This window comes from Carettochelys insculpta, chromosome 2 (assembly GCF_033958435.1).
Source record: "Carettochelys insculpta isolate YL-2023 chromosome 2, ASM3395843v1, whole genome shotgun sequence".
Taxonomy (NCBI): domain Eukaryota; kingdom Metazoa; phylum Chordata; order Testudines; family Carettochelyidae; genus Carettochelys; species Carettochelys insculpta.
The window spans coordinates 173,056,970-173,075,276 of record NC_134138.1 but is presented as its reverse complement, the minus strand read 5'-3'; the positions used below and the strand labels follow the sequence as shown (position 1 = coordinate 173,075,276).

Here is an 18,307-nt window from a genome sequence, read left to right as displayed (position 1 = left end):
GGAATGGTAGCCCTTTCAGTTGATGTTCCATCCCCGGCTGTGTGGTGGGGCCCAGATCGTGATGTGGGTGTTGTCCAATGCTCTGATGCAGTTTGCGAATCCCAACTGTTGGAAGCCAGCCATGGCAGCGTCCACGTCTTCAAGGTGGATCAGGCGGCACAGGAGGATCATGTTGATGGCAGCGACAACCTGTAGGGGATAGAGAGCACAGGCGCCCTTAAGTGTGTGGTAGCATATAGGGGACCCCCTCCCCAGGACCCCGTTGTGGGTGTGTGGCCCTCGGTGCCTTACCTGAAGGAGGACGACCCCGATGGTGGCCTTCCCCACCCTGAATTAGTGGCCGACTGAGCAGTTGCTGTCCGGGGTGACCAGCTTCCACAGGGCTATGACTAATAGTTTCTCCAGGGGGAGCGTGGGCCACATGCGGGTGTCCTGGTGGTGAAGTGCTGGTGCCAGCCAATGGCACAGCTCCATGAAAATGCCTCGAATCATCCTGAAGTTGCAGAGCCACTGGTCGTCATCCTACTCTCCGAGGACAATGTCGTCCCATCATTCCCCGCTGTGGTGGGGTACTGCCAGAGGCGACGGGGGGGCTGGAACAGGGGGTGCTCCAGATGCACCATGGAGGGAGCCTGCAGGAGGTTGGCCACGTGTTGGGCAGCACGTAGTTTCATTTGGCAGGCTGTCAGGACGGCCATCAGGCTGGCCATTATGTCCAAGGTGTCCCCGTCAGTGAAGTGCTGCGGGTCCATGGCAGGCAGTGGTGTGGTGGCTAACCGAGGATCTGCCGAGTGCTCTGCTGGAGGTTGCGTGCTGCAAGCAGCCAGGGTCCTCAGCATGTGCACAGAGGGTGTTTTTAGGAGGGGCCCTTTAAGGGGTTGGCTCACCCGTGCTCCAGAAAGGCTTGTCGGCCATTCGACTCTGCCCTCACCATTTCCTGCCGCGTTATTTCAAAATGAAGCTGTGGCTGTGTAGCTGCTCCATTTTGAAATGACTGGGCATCTTTTCAAGGTTGGGGATCACAACATCGAGCCGCATTTCGCATGTAGTTGCTTCCATGCCACTTAGTTCAACATAGCTATTTCAAAATAATGGATAGGGATAAGCCATTTTGATGTCACTCCCTAGTGTGGCCACAGCTTTTGAGTTTTATAAAGGCAGACTGAGTCTTCCTCACCACAGAGCAGCCTGACCTTCTGTCAATATATATAGTCATCAATCAGCCAGCACGCTTCTTTCTACTAAAAAAAAAAACAGTCCAATGGTTCATCCTCCCTTGGAGCTTCTAGCTAATACACAAGAGCTATTTTGTCCATAGCCCTGTTTACCTTCCTCCACTACTTGTGCACTCTCACTTTTCTCACTCTTTTTGTAACCTCCACCCTCAAACTATTATTTCTTTGCCTCAAATCATTCTTCCATCCTCTAGCTCCATATTCTGCCCCCAAATATCTACTCTCTCCAACTGCTGATTTCTTTCCTTTGTTTCTGAACTTTCTGGGTCTGGGGAGACAAAAATGAGTTAGACTTCTATCATTTTTGAAATTTCTCTTTATGTATGGCACTTACTGATAGAGGTTATAAATAGCTGTTCGGGATCATTAGATGTAGCAGAGCAGTAAAACTACAACTCATACAACATTAGCTTTACTTCATTAAGCCTGCTGCTGAAGAGAGAAATCAATCCATCTGGTGTAAACCAGTGACTCTTTCCCTGACTGTCCAGATTAGGACAACTCACTTCTTGTGTTGGTATCTGTAACACAGACAAAACCGCCTATGTACAGTTATTACTGTAGATACACCGCAAGCTTGGAATACAAATCTCCTGCTTGTGTCTACCTGACCCAGCTCTCATCAAGCTAACACCAGTATAAATAGCAGTGTAGCCACAGTTGCACATGTAGTAGCAGTGGTTTGTCAGGTACAGGATTTAATGTTTCATTCAGTGGCTCTGAGCACCTCCACTATACAAGTTGGTCAAGCATCCTAGAGTGGCAGTGGAAGCATGGTTGGACCATGCTGAGTATATACCTGCCTGAAAACTGTGGGTATGTACCTATGCTACTTCAGATGTGCTGATTCTTATACTCCAGCTAGCAAAATGAAAGCTCTGTGTGTGTGTATATATGTACACTTCTAGCTTGCACTTAGACATAACCTTAGCGATGGTAACAGCTCCACGTGTCATTAGGAGCAGGCTTGCAAAGAGACAAGACATATGCAATGCATGTTTTCATTTCTTACATTTATGATTTAAAAACTAAAAATGTTATGGCAGAATATGTCTCTGAAGTGTATTCAGTGTGTAAAGTTAATTACACACAAGTCTTTGCAGGTCAAATCTTTAAATTTTACCTAGCTTTGCTTAGGCACTTGAATCTGGGTTTTCCATGCCCCAGGTAACTGCCCAAGCCACCAGACTGCTGGCGGCTCTGACCTCTCTCTCTTACAAGTACTCTGTTTGGTTTTTGATGAGAAATTCCACCTTAGACCCAAGAACCACCCCATATAAATTTCCATCAAAATAAGATTGTTTCCATGAAGTTTTGGATGGCCATTTTCCAATTATAAAACACTTAGTCAAAAATTTCCTGACCAGTGTTAACTTGTCACACCAATAGAGAGACAACCTGTTTACATGAGAGGTTCTTGGCTGAAAATACACTCCAAAGAACACAGTTAAAGTTGGTTATTGAAAAGTGATGTCAGTAATGTTCTCCAATTATGATGTTCAGTTAGCGCTCTGAACAGATGCTATTTTTGTGGGGGGAAAATGGCACTTAAACAAATGGAAAGTAAAGGGAATTTAGTTTTAAAAAGCAGACAGTGTTCAGCCATAAAGAAGTTAATTATTCTTGGATTTTTAATGGTGTACTTAATTTTTCTTATTAACAAATCCACAGCCATGCTCAGGCAATTTTTTTGCCGCAGTACAAGTGTTAATTTTAAATTAAGACCCAGCCAGCTTGTTAACTTCTAGAATACACTTCCAGCCTCAGCTTGCTGTGCTTAACCTCAGTCACTGCCATCTACACCAGATGGGTAATTATGTAGCTTTAGCATTGAAGTTATAGTTCATGTCTCCAGAAAGCAGGGAGAACAGAATGATCAATGTTTGGGGAAAAAAAAATCAGTAGCGAAATATTTAATGGGCAAGATATGGTGGATATGCTTGTCTGAAGCATGTATAGATATCTAAGAGTAACTGGACTATTGAACAAAGCTGGAAACCAGTACCATTTGAAATTAAACAAAGATAAGACAACTAAATAGAATTATGAAAGCTGCCCAGCCTGTACAGTGGCAATTTGTGTCATTTTTGAATGGCCTGACAGTGAAACCACTAATCCAGTTAATTATTTTCATTGACTTGAATAAATCCACTTGGGTAAAACACTAACCCCTATAAGGATGGCTGTATCTGGCCCATTCTGTGTAAAGAATATTAGCTGGATTGCTGCACTCACGTTCCATCAAGTAACCCAACAAACATCTTAATGGCAAAAAAGCACCTCTCTCTGGTATGGTGATATGGGGGGGAAAAAGTAGCTGCTATGAAAACCCAAAGCACCAGGTATGACACTGCATGCTACTTTTCACTTCTGTTGCGCAACAGATCAGATTTCTGTTAATCGTTTAGCCTTAATATTTCTTAGGGCTCATTTACAGAGGCAGGCAGTTGTGTAAGTTGAAGTGCAAATTTAAGCCTTTATAATTAGGCTTGCAAACTCTTTGTGTAGACACTCTTCCATCAGTGCAAACAAACACTTGAAAATGCCTCTCCCATTACTTTCTACAGCTCAGTCAGAGGACTTCTGCAATTGAGACACCCTTCTGTGTCTGCAGATTTCTGGCTTTTTCCTTTGAACTTCAACCTGTTAGTCTTTTGTACTGAACAGTAATTAAGGTGTAGACGGCTGGGGGAGGGTCATCCTCCCTGTTGCCCCCCACCCCCCATCACCTCCTCACTGTTTGGGGCCCATCCCATAGTGGGCCCAGAGTCTGCAGTTTCAACCTCGTCATGGCCTGCCCGTGGGTTTTCATGCTGAGGACAGCTGCCTCTAGTGCCTCAGGGAGTCATGCATTGCATCAGAGTGCAAAACGTGCTGCTCTTTTCCACCTTACACTCTTCAGTTCACATTGTAGGTATCTGGAGTTCTCGATGAGGCTGCTATCTAATCTGGTACCCTCCTACTGTCCTTGTCAAAGAGTGACTCCAGGCTTCACTCTCCCAGCACGGGCATTTTCCAGTTCAGAATCCTCCAGTAGGTCCAAGGATGCCATGAAAAAAGTAAGGAGAACTAGTCATTAAAAAAAGAGATACATGTGACCCACCCTTCATCTTGTAAGAAAAGAATTGCATTTCCCCTTCCTTTAGTACTCCATGAGACTTCAGTACCTGGTGTGGTTGCATCCAAAACTAACAGTACATAGACTAAAAAAGACAGTCATGGCTGCTTCCAACACTCAGAAATCACCCACAAGGTCATATAAGAATAGAAAAAGAGTATTTACACTACACATTGGTACCACTATGCTGCATCAAGATCACTATACGCAAGCCCACCCAGCTGAAGCTAATTCTCCTACCGCCAGACTTTGTTACAGCCTTGTCAAAAACTCATGATTTACACACTCCTGAGTTATTGATCCTGTCAGATCCAGTTCTGCTACCTCCTCTGCATGCCATTTACCAGTTCTTAGTGCTAGCCAGGCTGTGGATACTCCAGCAAGCTGGGATGCTAGTCATGGGAGTATTGGTTTGACCATGCTGACATACTGGGCTGATTCTTATTCCATGGGTGAACAAAAAACAGTACTGCTGGTTTCCCTACTGGTTTGGAAATAGACATCAGCCCACAGAGGGATTCCAGAGGACCGTACATCCAGTTGACCCATATTATCGAAGGGCCCATCTCCGTATCTCTATTACACGAATCCACTGGCCATTGCCGGAGCTCTTGGGTTCCATACCATGGTGCCCAGTGCATCTCTTTTGGAAGAGATGCCTCCAAGAGAGAAGCCCCAGCCTCTCCTCTCTCGTTCCAGCCAGTACTTTTGGATCTGTTGACAGCATCTTTTATGTTGGATGAGGCGCCAGTCTCTCTAGCAACACTAGGAACTTCTTAGGAGGATTGAAGAAACCCTCTAGAATCCACTGGAAATGGATTGGGGAGCCTAAACATAGACTTCTGAATGTCCAAAGGTTTATGGCTTCTTCTAAGGTGACTATCCCTATTAAGGACATTTAACACATACCCGCCACCTCTGCTTTCATCTTGAAGAGGGCTGATGAGACTTATTTTGTTCCCTCCATGGGAGCTGAATGTTTTCTGACCCTAATCATAACTTTGTCCACGTAATCATGGAGATGAAAAGGATATCGTGCCCAGATCCCTTCCTTGAGGCAAGGATGCCAGGTAACTATGTTCAGCAGAAAGAACTTTTTCATTTACCAACCTACTATTGCCTATTGCAAATTACTAGGCATTCATTTCAAAATGTCTGCTGATGAACTCTGACAACTTGTAATTAATCAACTTCATGAATGTAGGCCTTGGTTACTATTCTAGAGGGAGGGAAGCTACCATACAGAAAGTCCCCTCCAGTGTCACCTGAAGCAGTCACAGCTGCTTGCTGCATGGGAAAATTGGTAGTTATAAAGTCGATTTCTTGGGTGCAGCTATCTGGGTTCCCCAAGGAATTCCAGTCAATAGCTGAAGATCTCCCCTTTGAGGGTAACAACCTATCCAGCAAGAAAAATTTAACTTCACTTCCTCCAGGACTCTTGTACCAGTCCATTGATACTTGGGAATGTAGCACTTGACAGTAAAATAATCTCAGCCACCACTGCCAGCCAACCTTCAGCCATTCTATCATTAAAGAGCTTACAAGTCACTGGAGAAGAAACCTCACAAAGGGAGTGCAGTGCAGCAGACATACCAGCTGTCAACTCCCCACTCAACCTTCCAAGAAGAGATTTTGATGCACACAAGTGAAGTTAGCCAGTTAATATAGAGCTAGTCTCCCCAGTACTTTTGGTGTCCTGCTGGCCCATTTCCTTCCAATCTGGCAACTTAAGATTTTGGACAAATGGATCTCACAAAACATTAATTTATAAGGGGAGGGAAGGGTGCATTTATAGACAGTGTATGAAAAAGGTCACCAGTACAAAAGTTTGAGAACCACTGTTGTAACTGAATAGTTGTTTTTTTTTTTCAATTTATGTCATGCTTTATTGGCCAACAAGAAGAGAGATTCAATTTCCATTATGCTATTGTAAAGCAAAAGGGACAATATTACAATTTTATGGTGATCTGGAATCAGCAAATATTTGGATAACGTAGGTTGCAGAATAGTTGCTGTTCTACCCTCTTACAGTTATTCTAATTCAAATGCTTTGCTTGATACATCAGTAACCATTTTTTAAACCTTCGTTTGTTTGTCTCCAAGTGCCCAGATATGCCAGAACATCTGTCTTCTTGAAAAACATATTAAAAATTCAAAAAATTTGCAAACATCAAAGTTTTACTTAAAACACCTTTAATTTCCTTCCATTTTCCTGCTGCTCAGGAAAGACATTAGGAAAAGCATTTGAAATTAATAGCAAACCAATCTTGTTATTTACTCACTAATTATCCATTATATTTTAATCAAGCGTTTCCCTTTCATTGCAGGCATATAGAAGAGAACATGTGCAGTTAGATGGTTGAAATCATACTAGGTTTTTTAATATTTTTAAGAGATTTTTCAATATTCCTACTAAAAACATAAGTATTTCCTGTCAAGTGACAAGTGTCTAGTGCAGCATAAAACATAAAGCTTGAATTCCTTTCTCTAAGGGGTCTCTGGCCTCTGCCAGAACAAACATTAAATGTGCACCTTAAGTTTCATCAGAAAAATCCCCATTTTCTCTTTGCAAATGGCCCAAGATGATGCACAGGAAAAAGTAGGGTTTTCTGAAGGATCATCCTACTAACCCATGGAAGTCTTAACCTCCCCCCACTCCCCAGCAGACTGGCCCCACGGCAGCCTGACCTTGCCTCCCCATCACCAGACCACACACCCAACCTTCAGCAACCTGAACCCCCCACCCACCCACAGCTACCTCTCTGATACCTTCGAAGTGGTATTCAAATGTTTTTATACTGCCAATAATTTTATGAGGTGTTATCCCCATTCTACAGGAGGGAGATATTGAGACAAAGGTCACAAAACAAGTTGGTAGCATAACCAGGAGTAGAATGCATGGAATTTATGGTTCTTCCCCCCACTTACTCTAACCAGAAGAGTCGGATACAGTTCACCTGACCAAAGTTACGTTATGTTTTCATATCAAAAGTCGTAGAAGATGAAGAACTTACAGAGAATTGTAGAATCTCTCTGTTTCAGGAAAACATACATGTGCACACAACTTCCCAGTGTTTTGGTTAATTTAGCCACTTCGATTCACATGTACATCATAACCAAACCGAGTTTCATTTACACTTTTAGCAGGGTGGTTGATGTTTTGGAAACCTACCTGAGCAAAGCTTTCTGTAACAGAGTAGGAGAACATCTGAAGACCAGTTTAACTGAACCAGGAACTTTGCTATATCAATCTAAATAACACAGAAGGTTCTAAAGTGTTGATGGAAGAAACTACAAAACCCTAAAATGGATAATTTCTCTTATACTTAATCATTTGCAAGAGCCACATGAAAATTAAGAAAACATCTTCCTTACTATTACCTTGCTCTCTCTCCATTATTTTGTGATAGGCTAATCCTTCTCAAGCAGGTAACAGACTAGACTTACCCATATAAGCAACCTCTACAAACTGAAGTAGTTACAATTTGTGATACCATATGTTAAATACTGTACTGATTTCAATGGCACTGCTCATGGCATAAGATACGTTTCAATGTAAGAGTATTAGAATTTGACTCTTAGTGAATTAAATTAATTTGGCTATTTTATTTCATTTCTTGTTGCTCTTCACAACCAGGTGTAACATTTACTCTCCCACAAAAAAATTCAGGCCTGTAATTTCAGCAATATTTATGTCCCATTAACACATTCTCAGTGCTCAAGTGGATTTTAAGTAGAATATAGATCTTGTGCATATTCCCTGTACTGCAGTGCTCTTCCCCCTTAATAAGTTAACATTTGTCACATATTTTTACAGTGAAGCGCTCTATAGGTTGATACACAAGCATCTTTATCTCCCACCTCAGAGAAAAAACTGCCATGTTCTACCCCAGGAGTGTAGGTGAAATATTCACTGCTAATAACTGAAAGTTTAGACAATCAGGAAGTGTGATTACTTGTAATACCACCAGGATACCAGCATTAACAGCTATATTGGTTGGAAAAATCAATTTTTTTTTTTAAAACCCACAAGTCATTTTTAGTAGATGGCCTACCTTCTCCAGGACCATGTTTAGAGCATTAGTTCAATTGTGATTTAGCAAGGAGACTATGCACTTCCTGCAGTAGCTTAAGTCTCCCATTAAAGTATTGATCCAGCCCAGTGATGTATTACTTCTGAAAACTGAAAGGGTCAAAGAACAAGTTGGTATCACCATAACATTAGGTACTTTAAATCCAGTGTCCTGATTTTAACTTGGTAAGCAATGGCAATTCTATTATGTACAAAATTTTGAGCAAGAATTCAAAAATGCTGCTTAAGTTATCTAAAATGGTCAGTCAAATACACAAAAATGAATTAGATTATCTTCTACAAGGGAAGTTTTTCAGTGGTCTGAGGGCCTAATCCAGAACCCATTGGAACTCACTGATTTCATTGGAGAGTGGCTCTGCCCCCTAGGTGTGGTGTATCTGGTACACAGACTCTAAATAAAATAATACTCCTTTACTACAAAAGACTGTGTTATGAATCATTCGATTTGTCTTCTAACAAATAGGTTTTCTACTTTTTGTTTGCCAGGAAAATTAAAAACCACATCAACCTGGAGAGACTATAGTTAGTTTCTTCCAAATGCCTTGTAAGAAACATGTTTCTGTAAACTCCACAAAAAGTGTGTTCCTTATTACTGGCTAATGTATCAATATATAAAGTGTTCAGGCAGCAGTATAGACTTATATCACTGTTACAGTGGAGAAAGGACATTTTCTTGGCTAACACAAAATAAAGCTTGGATACTTTACAATTATTACCATATATTCTAAATATGTTTCCAGTGGAAGAATCAATAAAATCTCTGGTAAAATGCTTGATTACCTGTAAAGATGCTATAGTATTCTACTTTTTATGATCAATAAGAAGTGCTTCTCATATCTAAAATCTGTATTTATCTACAGGAATAAACTATCCCCAAATATCTGTCATGGCTGTGTATAATCTTACTACGAAGTAATCTGTAACTAGTACACTTATACCCTTCCAAGGATAGAGGGGAAATGTGCATACAGAGCCTCCATATAAACACTAAATAGTTATCTCTCTTTTCTAATTAAATGTCCTATTTTAAACAGCACAACTCTGACATAAACAACAATATGCTTTTTGTCACTAATTTTATAGTAGGTCTCCAGTGTTAAGGAGCAAGAACTAAACACATGATCTAGCACAGCAGCTTTTATATATCTGTTTACATACGTAATTTCTTCATTATTTTTTCAGGTCCAAACTGCTTTGCAGAAACTACTGTCATTCCAGCAGGCCGTGAGGTGAAGACTGATGAATGCACAATATGTCACTGTACTTACGAAGAAGGCACTTGGAGAATTGAACGACAAGCTATGTGCACTAGACATGAATGCAAACAAATCTAGGGAATCAACAAATCAAAAAACACTATGATGATTTTTATAAAGTACTTCATTGCAGTGAAAACCCTAAATAAGCCTGGGAATGATTATTCACTGTAATAAGAATATTTTTAGTGAGGAGAAAGATAATCATACTGGTATTTTGTTTTTCATAGTAATGTAATACCACAAGACAAAAAACTGCATATATTTAAAAACGTTTGGACATATATTTCTTCAGGCTTTATTTTCATGGTGAGTGCATTAAGTACACTCTATCCAATATTCTATGTATTTATATAATCTGATCACAGAGGTTAAAATAAATGTTTTATATAGATACAGATTCAAATACGGTACGGTCGCCTGTCCTGTTGCGTACATGCACCATGCCTAAAACATTTGTTTTAGTTTTATCATGACTTTTTTTTAATTTTGGTGGGCAAAAATAGTACACATGGCCAGGAAATAGCCAGCAAATCACAAATTTCAGGTATTTTAAAGTTCTACCTTTTCAAAATATACGGTATAAGCTTTAAAAGAATATTTACTAAGTTTATTATACGTGAAAAAGGCCAAATCCTCTTTTGAGTCTGTTGCCTCTCAAGTGACCCTACATGATATAATTGGGAAGAATATGAAATTGTGATTTCAATAAGAATTAATTTCACCCATCACAGCTGGATGAATTCTTTTGTGACAAAGCATCCCATATTTGATACAATGAGTAACTGGAAAAGCACTACAATTTGCAATGATTTTGTAATTAATGGTTGTGGAAAGACAAGTACAAATGACAGAGGGTGACGGAGAGTGCAACAAACAACTGTAAAATAAAGCAGGTCTCCACTATATTATTTAAACGTCCTCTTTGTTTTTCTGCTACTCTGATGAATTACACTAGATTTAAATCACAAGTGAGGTACAGATTCAAAAAAGAAAGTATGGGCTTAACTGTAGCGTAGCCTTTACTAATCTACAACCACTGCACTAATTCAGCAGGGCTTGACAGCCACCACAGACCCTACTGTAAGGTGAGAGGGGGGCTGAGCTCCATACCCCAGAAGGTGCAGAGCTGAAGGGGTGGGGTGTAGAACAACAGAGTGCAGCACTGCCCTCCCACCCAGCTGTGTGGCATGGCGCAGCACTTCAAAGGGGCCCAGAACTCCAGCTGCTGCTGCTGAAGTAGCAGTAGTGGTAGCCAGAGACTTGGGTCCCTTTGAAAGGCCATACCCCAAGGCAACTATACTCTTTGCACCTTCCCCAGCACTGGCAGGCCTGTTAGTAGTTAACTACATTGTATCTGATGTATAACTTACATTGTTTAACTCTCTCACTGCAGCCAGGATCTCACCAGACCATGGACAAGAAAACACAGACATAACACACACAACAAGCTTAAGTAATTATAAGGATTAAAAACCTGAAGAAATTTAATCTGACAAGAAAATGTACTTCAACTTCATATAACATCAGTCCATCCAACTGTATGGCAGAGGAGAGATTTCTGTATTGTTTTTTTTTTCCAAGTGTGTTTTGAATCCACCAAAGATGAAAATGAGTTTCCTCATGCAGTTGTACATTTACATAAAGTGCACCTAAACATTATACTAAAAAGCTAGTATCAGTAAACAGCAGAAAAAAACATCCAGCAAAATGTATCCCATTTCACCCTTAGCACAAAAATATTTGACGCTAACAGCAGTGAATGGAAATCACTAATGGACAGTTTGTGAAGAGCTCCATCGCATGTCTGTAACCCAATATGCTGATCACCCATGCAACTCGGGAGAGAAATGCTTGATCTTTCTACCTCTGCACAGAATAGTAAGTGAGTAGAAATTACTAGCTCAGTAGTGTCCTACTGAATTTAACTACAGATGGCAGAATGTGGCCCTAAATCAGAATCAAATCCCATTCACTTAACAAAAATAATTGTCACTCAGATTAATAAAACAGATTTGGTCCCAGGTTGCAAAAGTCTAGATTCAACAAAGGTGCCCAATTCTAACATTTCGGTGCCCCAGGCATCCCCAAAACCACCACTCAGCTATTGCCAAGTCCTGCGAGTGCCTAGTTCCACCTATCAGCACATGCAAAGCCCGGCTATTAATCCACACCTAACCAGTGAGGTTTCGGAGCAACCCAAGCTAAGCCCTCTTGCTCTTTCAACCCAGACACTCCCCACTTTTGACAGAAATGATCGAGAGATCTAATGCAGTATACCCACTATGACAGAGGTTAAGGCATGCATCTAGAAGTAGGAGTGGTAGGTTCAAGTCCCTATTCCAAGTCTGGGCAGATTGAATAGTGAGCATCTTCTACTTCTATTTTTGAATCTTGACATCAACAAATACTTTTTATTATTTTTCTAATTTCAGCCAGAATTTCCAGTCTGATTTATGTAGGTTCCTCATGATCTCGCAGGTCTCCGGTTTACTGAAGTTATTTCTTTAATATTTTCGAGTTGTAGAGACTGCTTTTTAAAAATCAGGATTGGGAGAATGACAAGATGGCTACAGAGATTCACAATGGGCTCTAGAGCCTTTCACATTTAGGTCACTGAACAAAACCCAGCCCTCCTCCATCATAGCTATTGCCAGCAGAGGGCTGTTCAGTGACCTGTGCAAAATTAAGCTGATGAACAAAGGCAATACACTAGTGCAGATGTCAACCATGTACATGCAACAAACTCTCAAGTGGCTCTGACTGGCATCCTTGTTGATGACCTTAGTAAAGAGACAAATGCGTAAACAAGCAAGAGCACAAGGGTGATTTTATTGCCAGTGAACAGGAATAATAATATAATATGGCCCCTTTTCATCTCAAGACACACTGCTTAGCAGCAACGGTGAGGATCTATGGGCAGTGTTTGAGTCTGCAGCTTCTCTCATGGCCTATCCATCCAGTATTGGATTTGCACGGTCAATTGCAATAACTGCATGTCAGTCTATTTCCAAATGAGTTTCTCCTTCTAAGACGAAGTTCTTTTGTGTGGCTTGCACATATACTATCAAAAGGATGATGTGCCCTGTTGTAGCGGTCGTCGCCAGGTATTTCGATCTGATGACAAATTCCCAGGATTTTGGATCAATAGTGAATTTTTTCCATGGCATTTTTGCACATATCCTTGAATCGGAGCTTTGGTCTTCCTCTTGTTCTCAACCCACATGACAGTTCACCAGAGAGGATTTCTTTGGGAAGACGTTTGTCACCCATTCTTCTCACATGACCAAGCCATTGTAGCCTTCTGCTGTTGAGGATCGTTATGAGGCTGGTACGCCAGATCTTGACAGGAAATCTGCATTTTAAACTTTATCTTGTCAGTTGATATTCATAATTCTGTGGAGGCAGTGAAGATGGAAGCTGTTTAGTTTTTTCTCCTGGTTTGAGTAGGTGGTCCATGCCTCAACCATATAGCAGGACACACAACACACATCCCTGGTAGATTAGCATCTTTGTTTTCACCATCATTTTAGGATTGTTCCATGCTAATTTCTTAAGTCTGCCAAAAATAGTAGCTGCCTTCCTGATTCTGATGTTCAGTTCTTCATCTATGGATAGGTTTCTGGTGACAGTAGATCCAAGGTAACAAAATTGTTGAACCATATCTAATGGGTTTTTATCCAGAATGACATTGGGTTGCTGAGATATGCCTTGAGTGATTACAACCGTTGTCTTCATGCTTACGTCAAGAGAAAACAACTTGCAGGCTCTGAACAAAGAATCCATCAGTGACTATAGAGTGTCTTCATTATGAGCGATGAAAGCTGCATCATCTGCGAAGAGAAGTTCCCTGAAGAGGACTTTCTTGACCTTAGTTTTGGCCTTGAGTCTTGCCAGGTTGTAGAGACAGCCATCTAATCTTGTGTGGAGAAACACATCACTGTGTGAGTTCTGAAATGCACAATTTAGTAGAACTGAGAAGAACACACTGAAGAGGGCAGGGGCAAGAACATACACTTGTTTGACTCTGCTGTTCATTGCAAATGGTTGCAACGTAGATCCATCATATTGCACTGTTGCTTTCATGTTTTCGTGAAAGGGTGTTATGAGCTTGAGTAGGGTCGGTAAGCAGCCAGTCTTAGTTCATACTTTGTATAGTTGTGATCTACTGACTGTGTCAAACGCCTTTAAGTCCCCAAATGCTATGAATAACGGCTTTCCTTGTTCTCTGAATTTTTCCTGTAGTTGTCAAAGTGGGAAAATCATGTCCATTGTTGACCTGCCAGCCCTGAAGCCACATTATCTTTCTGGATAGACTCAACCTGCAAGTTTTTACAGGCGTTTGAGAATGACACAGGCAAATGCTTTGCCTGTGATGCTCAGTAACATGCCTCTGTAGATGTTGCAGTCACTTTTGTTGCCTTTGTTTTCATAGAGTGATGATGTTTGCATCCTTCATGTCATGTGGGACATAGAATCATAGAATACTATGATTGGAAGGGACCTTTGGAGGTCACCAAGTCCAGCCTCCTGCCCTCATGGCAGGACCAAATACTGTCTAGACCATCCCTGATAGACATTTATCTAACCTGTTCTTAAATATCTCCACAGATGGAGATTCCACAACATCCCTAGGCAATTTATTCCAATGTCTCACCACCCTGAAAGTTAGGAACTTTTTCCTAATGTCCAACTTAAACCTCCCTTGCTGCAGTTTAAGCCCATTGCTTCTTGTTCTATCCTCAAAGACCAAGACGAACAAGTTTTCTCCCTCCTCCTTATGACACCCTTTTAGATACCTGAAAACTGCTATCATATCCCCCTTCAATCTTCTCTTTCCAAATCTGAATGAGCCCAATTCTTTCAGCCTTCCTTCACAGGTCATGTTCTCTGGACCTTTGATCATTCTTGTTGCTCTTTGCTGGACCCTGTCCAATTTCTCCACATCTTTCTTGAAATGCGGTGCCCAGAACTGGACACAATACTCCAACTGAGGCCTAACCAGCACAGAGTAGAGCAGAAGAATGACTTCTCATGTCTTGCTCACAACACACCTGTTAATACATCCCAGAATCATGTTTGCTTTTTTGCAACAGCATCACATTGTTGACTCGTATTTAGCTTGTGGTCCGCTATAACTCCTAGATCCCTTTCTGCCATACTCCTTCCTAGACAGTTGCTTCCCATTCTGTATGTGTGAAACTAATTGTTCCTTCCTAAGTGGACCACTTTCCATTTGTCTTTATTAAACTTCATCCTGTTTACCTCAGACCATTTCTCCAATTTGTCCAGATCATTTTGACCCTATCCTCCAAAGCAGTTGCAACCCCTCCTAGCTTCGTATCATCTGCAAACGTAAGTGTACTTTCTTGGCCAATATCTAAATCACTGATGAAGATATTGAACAGAACCAAGCCCAAAACAGACCCCTGCAGAACCCCACTTGTTATACTTTTCCAGCAGGATTGAGAACCATTAAGAACTACTCTCCGAGTATGGTTATCCAGCCATTTTTGCACCCACCTTATAGTAGCCCCATCTAAGTTGTATTTGCCTAGTTTATTGATAACTATCATTCCAGACTGTATCAAATGCCTTACTAAAATCTAGGTATACTACATCCATCGCTTCTCCCTTATCCACAAGGCTCATTATCCTATCAGAGAAAGCTATCAGATTGGTTTGACGTAATTTGTTCTTTAAAAAAAATCATGCTGGCTGTTCCCTATCACCTTACCACCTTCCAAGTGTTTGCAGATGATTTCCGTAATTACTTGCTCCATTATCTTTCCTGGCACAAAAGTTAAACTGACTGGTCTGTAGTTTCCTGCGTTGTTCTTATTCCCCTTTTTATAGATGGGAAATATATTTGCCTTTTTACAGTCTTCTGGAATCTCTCCTGTCTCCCATGATTTTCCAAAGATGATAGCTAAGGCTCAGATACCTCCTCTATCAGCTCCTTGAGTACTCTAGGATGCATTTCATCAGGCCCTGATGACTTACAGACATCTAACTTTCTAAGTGATTTTTAACTTGTTCTTTTTTTTATCTTCTAAACCTACCCCTTTCCCACTAGCATTCGCTATGTTAGGCATTACTTCTTCAGATGTCTCGGTGAAGACCAAAACAAAGAAGTCATTAAGCATCTCTGCCATTTCCAAGCTTCCTGTTACTGTTTCTCTCTGCTCACTTAGCAATGGGCTTACCCGGTCTTTGGTCATCCTCTTGCTTCTAATGTATTTATAAATAAGTCTTCTTGTTTCCCTTTATGCCTATACCTAGTTTGAAATCATTTTGTGCCTTTGCCTTTCTAATCTTGCTCCTGCATTCCTGTGTTGTTTGCCTGTATACATCCTTTGTAATTTGTCCTAGTTTCCATTTTTTATATGGCTCCTCTTTTATTTTGAGATCATGCAAGATTTCCTAGTTAAGCCATGGTGGTCTTTTGCCATATTTTCTATTTTTCCTACGCAGCAGAATAGCTTGTTTTTGGGCCCTTAATAATGTCCCTTTGAAAAACTGCCAACTCTCCTCAGTTGTTTTTCCCCTTGGTCTTGCTTCCCATGGTACCTTACCTACCATCTCTCTGAGTTTACCAACATCCACCTTCCTGAAATCCATTGTCTGTTTTGCTGTTCTCCCTTCTACCTTTCCTTAAAATTGTGAACTCTAAGATTTCATGATCACTTTCACCCAAGCTGCCTTCTACTTTCAAATTCTCAATCGGTTCCTCCCTATTTGTTAAAAATCAAATCTAGAACAGCTTCCCCCCAGTAGCTTTGTCAACCTTCTGAAATAAAAAGTTGTCTTCAATGCAGTCCAAGAACTTACTGGATAGTCTGTGCTCCGCTGTGTCAGTTTCCCAACATATATCTAGATTGTTGAAGTCCCCCATCATCACCAAATCCTGGGACCTGGATGATTTTGTTAGTTTAAAAAAAGCCTCATCCACCTCTTCCACCTGGGTAGCTAGCGTGTAGTAGATTCCTAGCAGGACATCACCCTTGGGGTTTTTTTACCCCTTTTAGCCTAACCCACAGACTCTCAACACATCTGTTTCCTATGTCTATCTCCACCTCAGTCCAAGTGTGTACATTTTTAATAAGGCAACACCTCCTCCCTTTTTCCCCGTCTATCCTTCCTGAGCAAGCTGTACCCTTCTATACCAATATTCCAATTGCGTATTACCCCACCAAGTTTCTGTGGTACCAACGATGTCATAGTTGTATTTATTTACTAGTACTTCCAGTTCTTCCTGCTTATTACTCATACTTCTTGCATTTGTATATACGCATCTAAGATATTCATTTGATCTTGCTTCCCAGTTTTGCCCTGACCCTCCTTTTACTCTGCCATTATGGCCTGTGCTCCCTCCCATCTCCCAGGTCTCCATGTTCTCCACTTACCATGGGCTTTGCTACCCTGTCCCCATCTAACCTAGTTTAAAGCCCTGCTCACTAGGTTAACCAGTCTGTGTCCAAATTGGGTCTTGCCTTTCCTTGAAAGGTGAATGCCATATCTGCCTAGCATTCCTTTCTGGTATAGCATCCCATGGTCGAGGAAGCCAAAGCCCTCCTGGTGACACCATTTTCGCAGCCAGGCATTCACCTCCGGGAGGCACCTGTCTCTGCCTGGGCCTCTACTTTTTACAGGAAGGATTGAGGAGAATACCACCTTCACCCCAAACTCCTTCACCCATACTCCCAGAGCCCTGTAGTCACTCTTGATCATCAACTGTTCTCGAACATTTTAGGAGTAAATCATAGGAGGAAGAGGAAGAGTACAGCCTTGTTTGCCTTCAGGACTTCAGCTGGAATTCTGTTGTTTCCTGGTGCTTTTCCATTGGAGAGAGCAACAAGGGTTTGAGAAAGTTCCTCTTTCATAGGCTCTGCATCTAGCCCAGACATTCCTAGAAGAGTTGGGATGAGGTTGTCAAGTTCACACTGTATTGTATGCTCGTGGGAATAAATACTTGAGTAGTGTTCCACTCATCTGGACATCTGCAGCTTTTTGTCTGTGATCTCCTGTCCATTTAAATGCTTCAGTGGGGCAACTTTGGTAATGTTTGGTCTGAGCACTTTCTTTAATCCATCATACATGGTGTTGAGGTCGCCCAAAGCAGATGTCTTTTGACTATTAGAACATAGGTCGGCCCCATACTTGTTCGGACACCGCTCAGATTCTCTCTGAAGAGTACATCTTGCATGTTGAAGTTCATCTCTTGTGATTTGTGATGGGTTCTTTATGTTATTCAGATATGCCTTGTGCTTTTCTTCAAGAAGAGGCCTAAGAATGGATCGATGAAAAAGATGACAATCTTTGTTAGAGAATTTACGTGTTCCAAAGGCAGATTTGGCACATTTGTACATTGCATCTCTTAGCATGGACCGTGTTTCATCAACAGTTTGTTGGTCAGGTTTGTATTCCATTTTGCGAGTGAAATCATCAGCGAAGACAAAGCATTTCAGCGCATCTCTGGTACTGAGAGTATTGATTTTTGGCTTCTTGCATTTCTTTGTTATTTAGTGTTTCTTTGGGATGATTTTCACTTTGCTGATGATCAAGGAGCACTCAGTGAAACAAACTGCGCTGTGGTATGTGCATG

At 41.3% G+C, this 18,307-nt stretch overlaps 1 protein-coding gene across 1 annotated transcript in view; it reads left to right on the top strand.

Moving 5' to 3' along the window:
- VWC2 (von Willebrand factor C domain containing 2) overlaps positions 1-10,590 on the top strand; it is a 98,683-nt gene extending 88,093 nt beyond the window's left edge. Inside the window, exon 4 of the mRNA XM_074986016.1 lies at positions 9,629-10,590. Within this exon, the coding sequence (XP_074842117.1) occupies positions 9,629-9,780 (152 nt within the window). The 3' untranslated portion in view covers positions 9,781-10,590. The remainder of the gene's footprint in view (positions 1-9,628) is intronic.
- Positions 10,591-18,307: the final 7,717 nt, after the last annotated feature.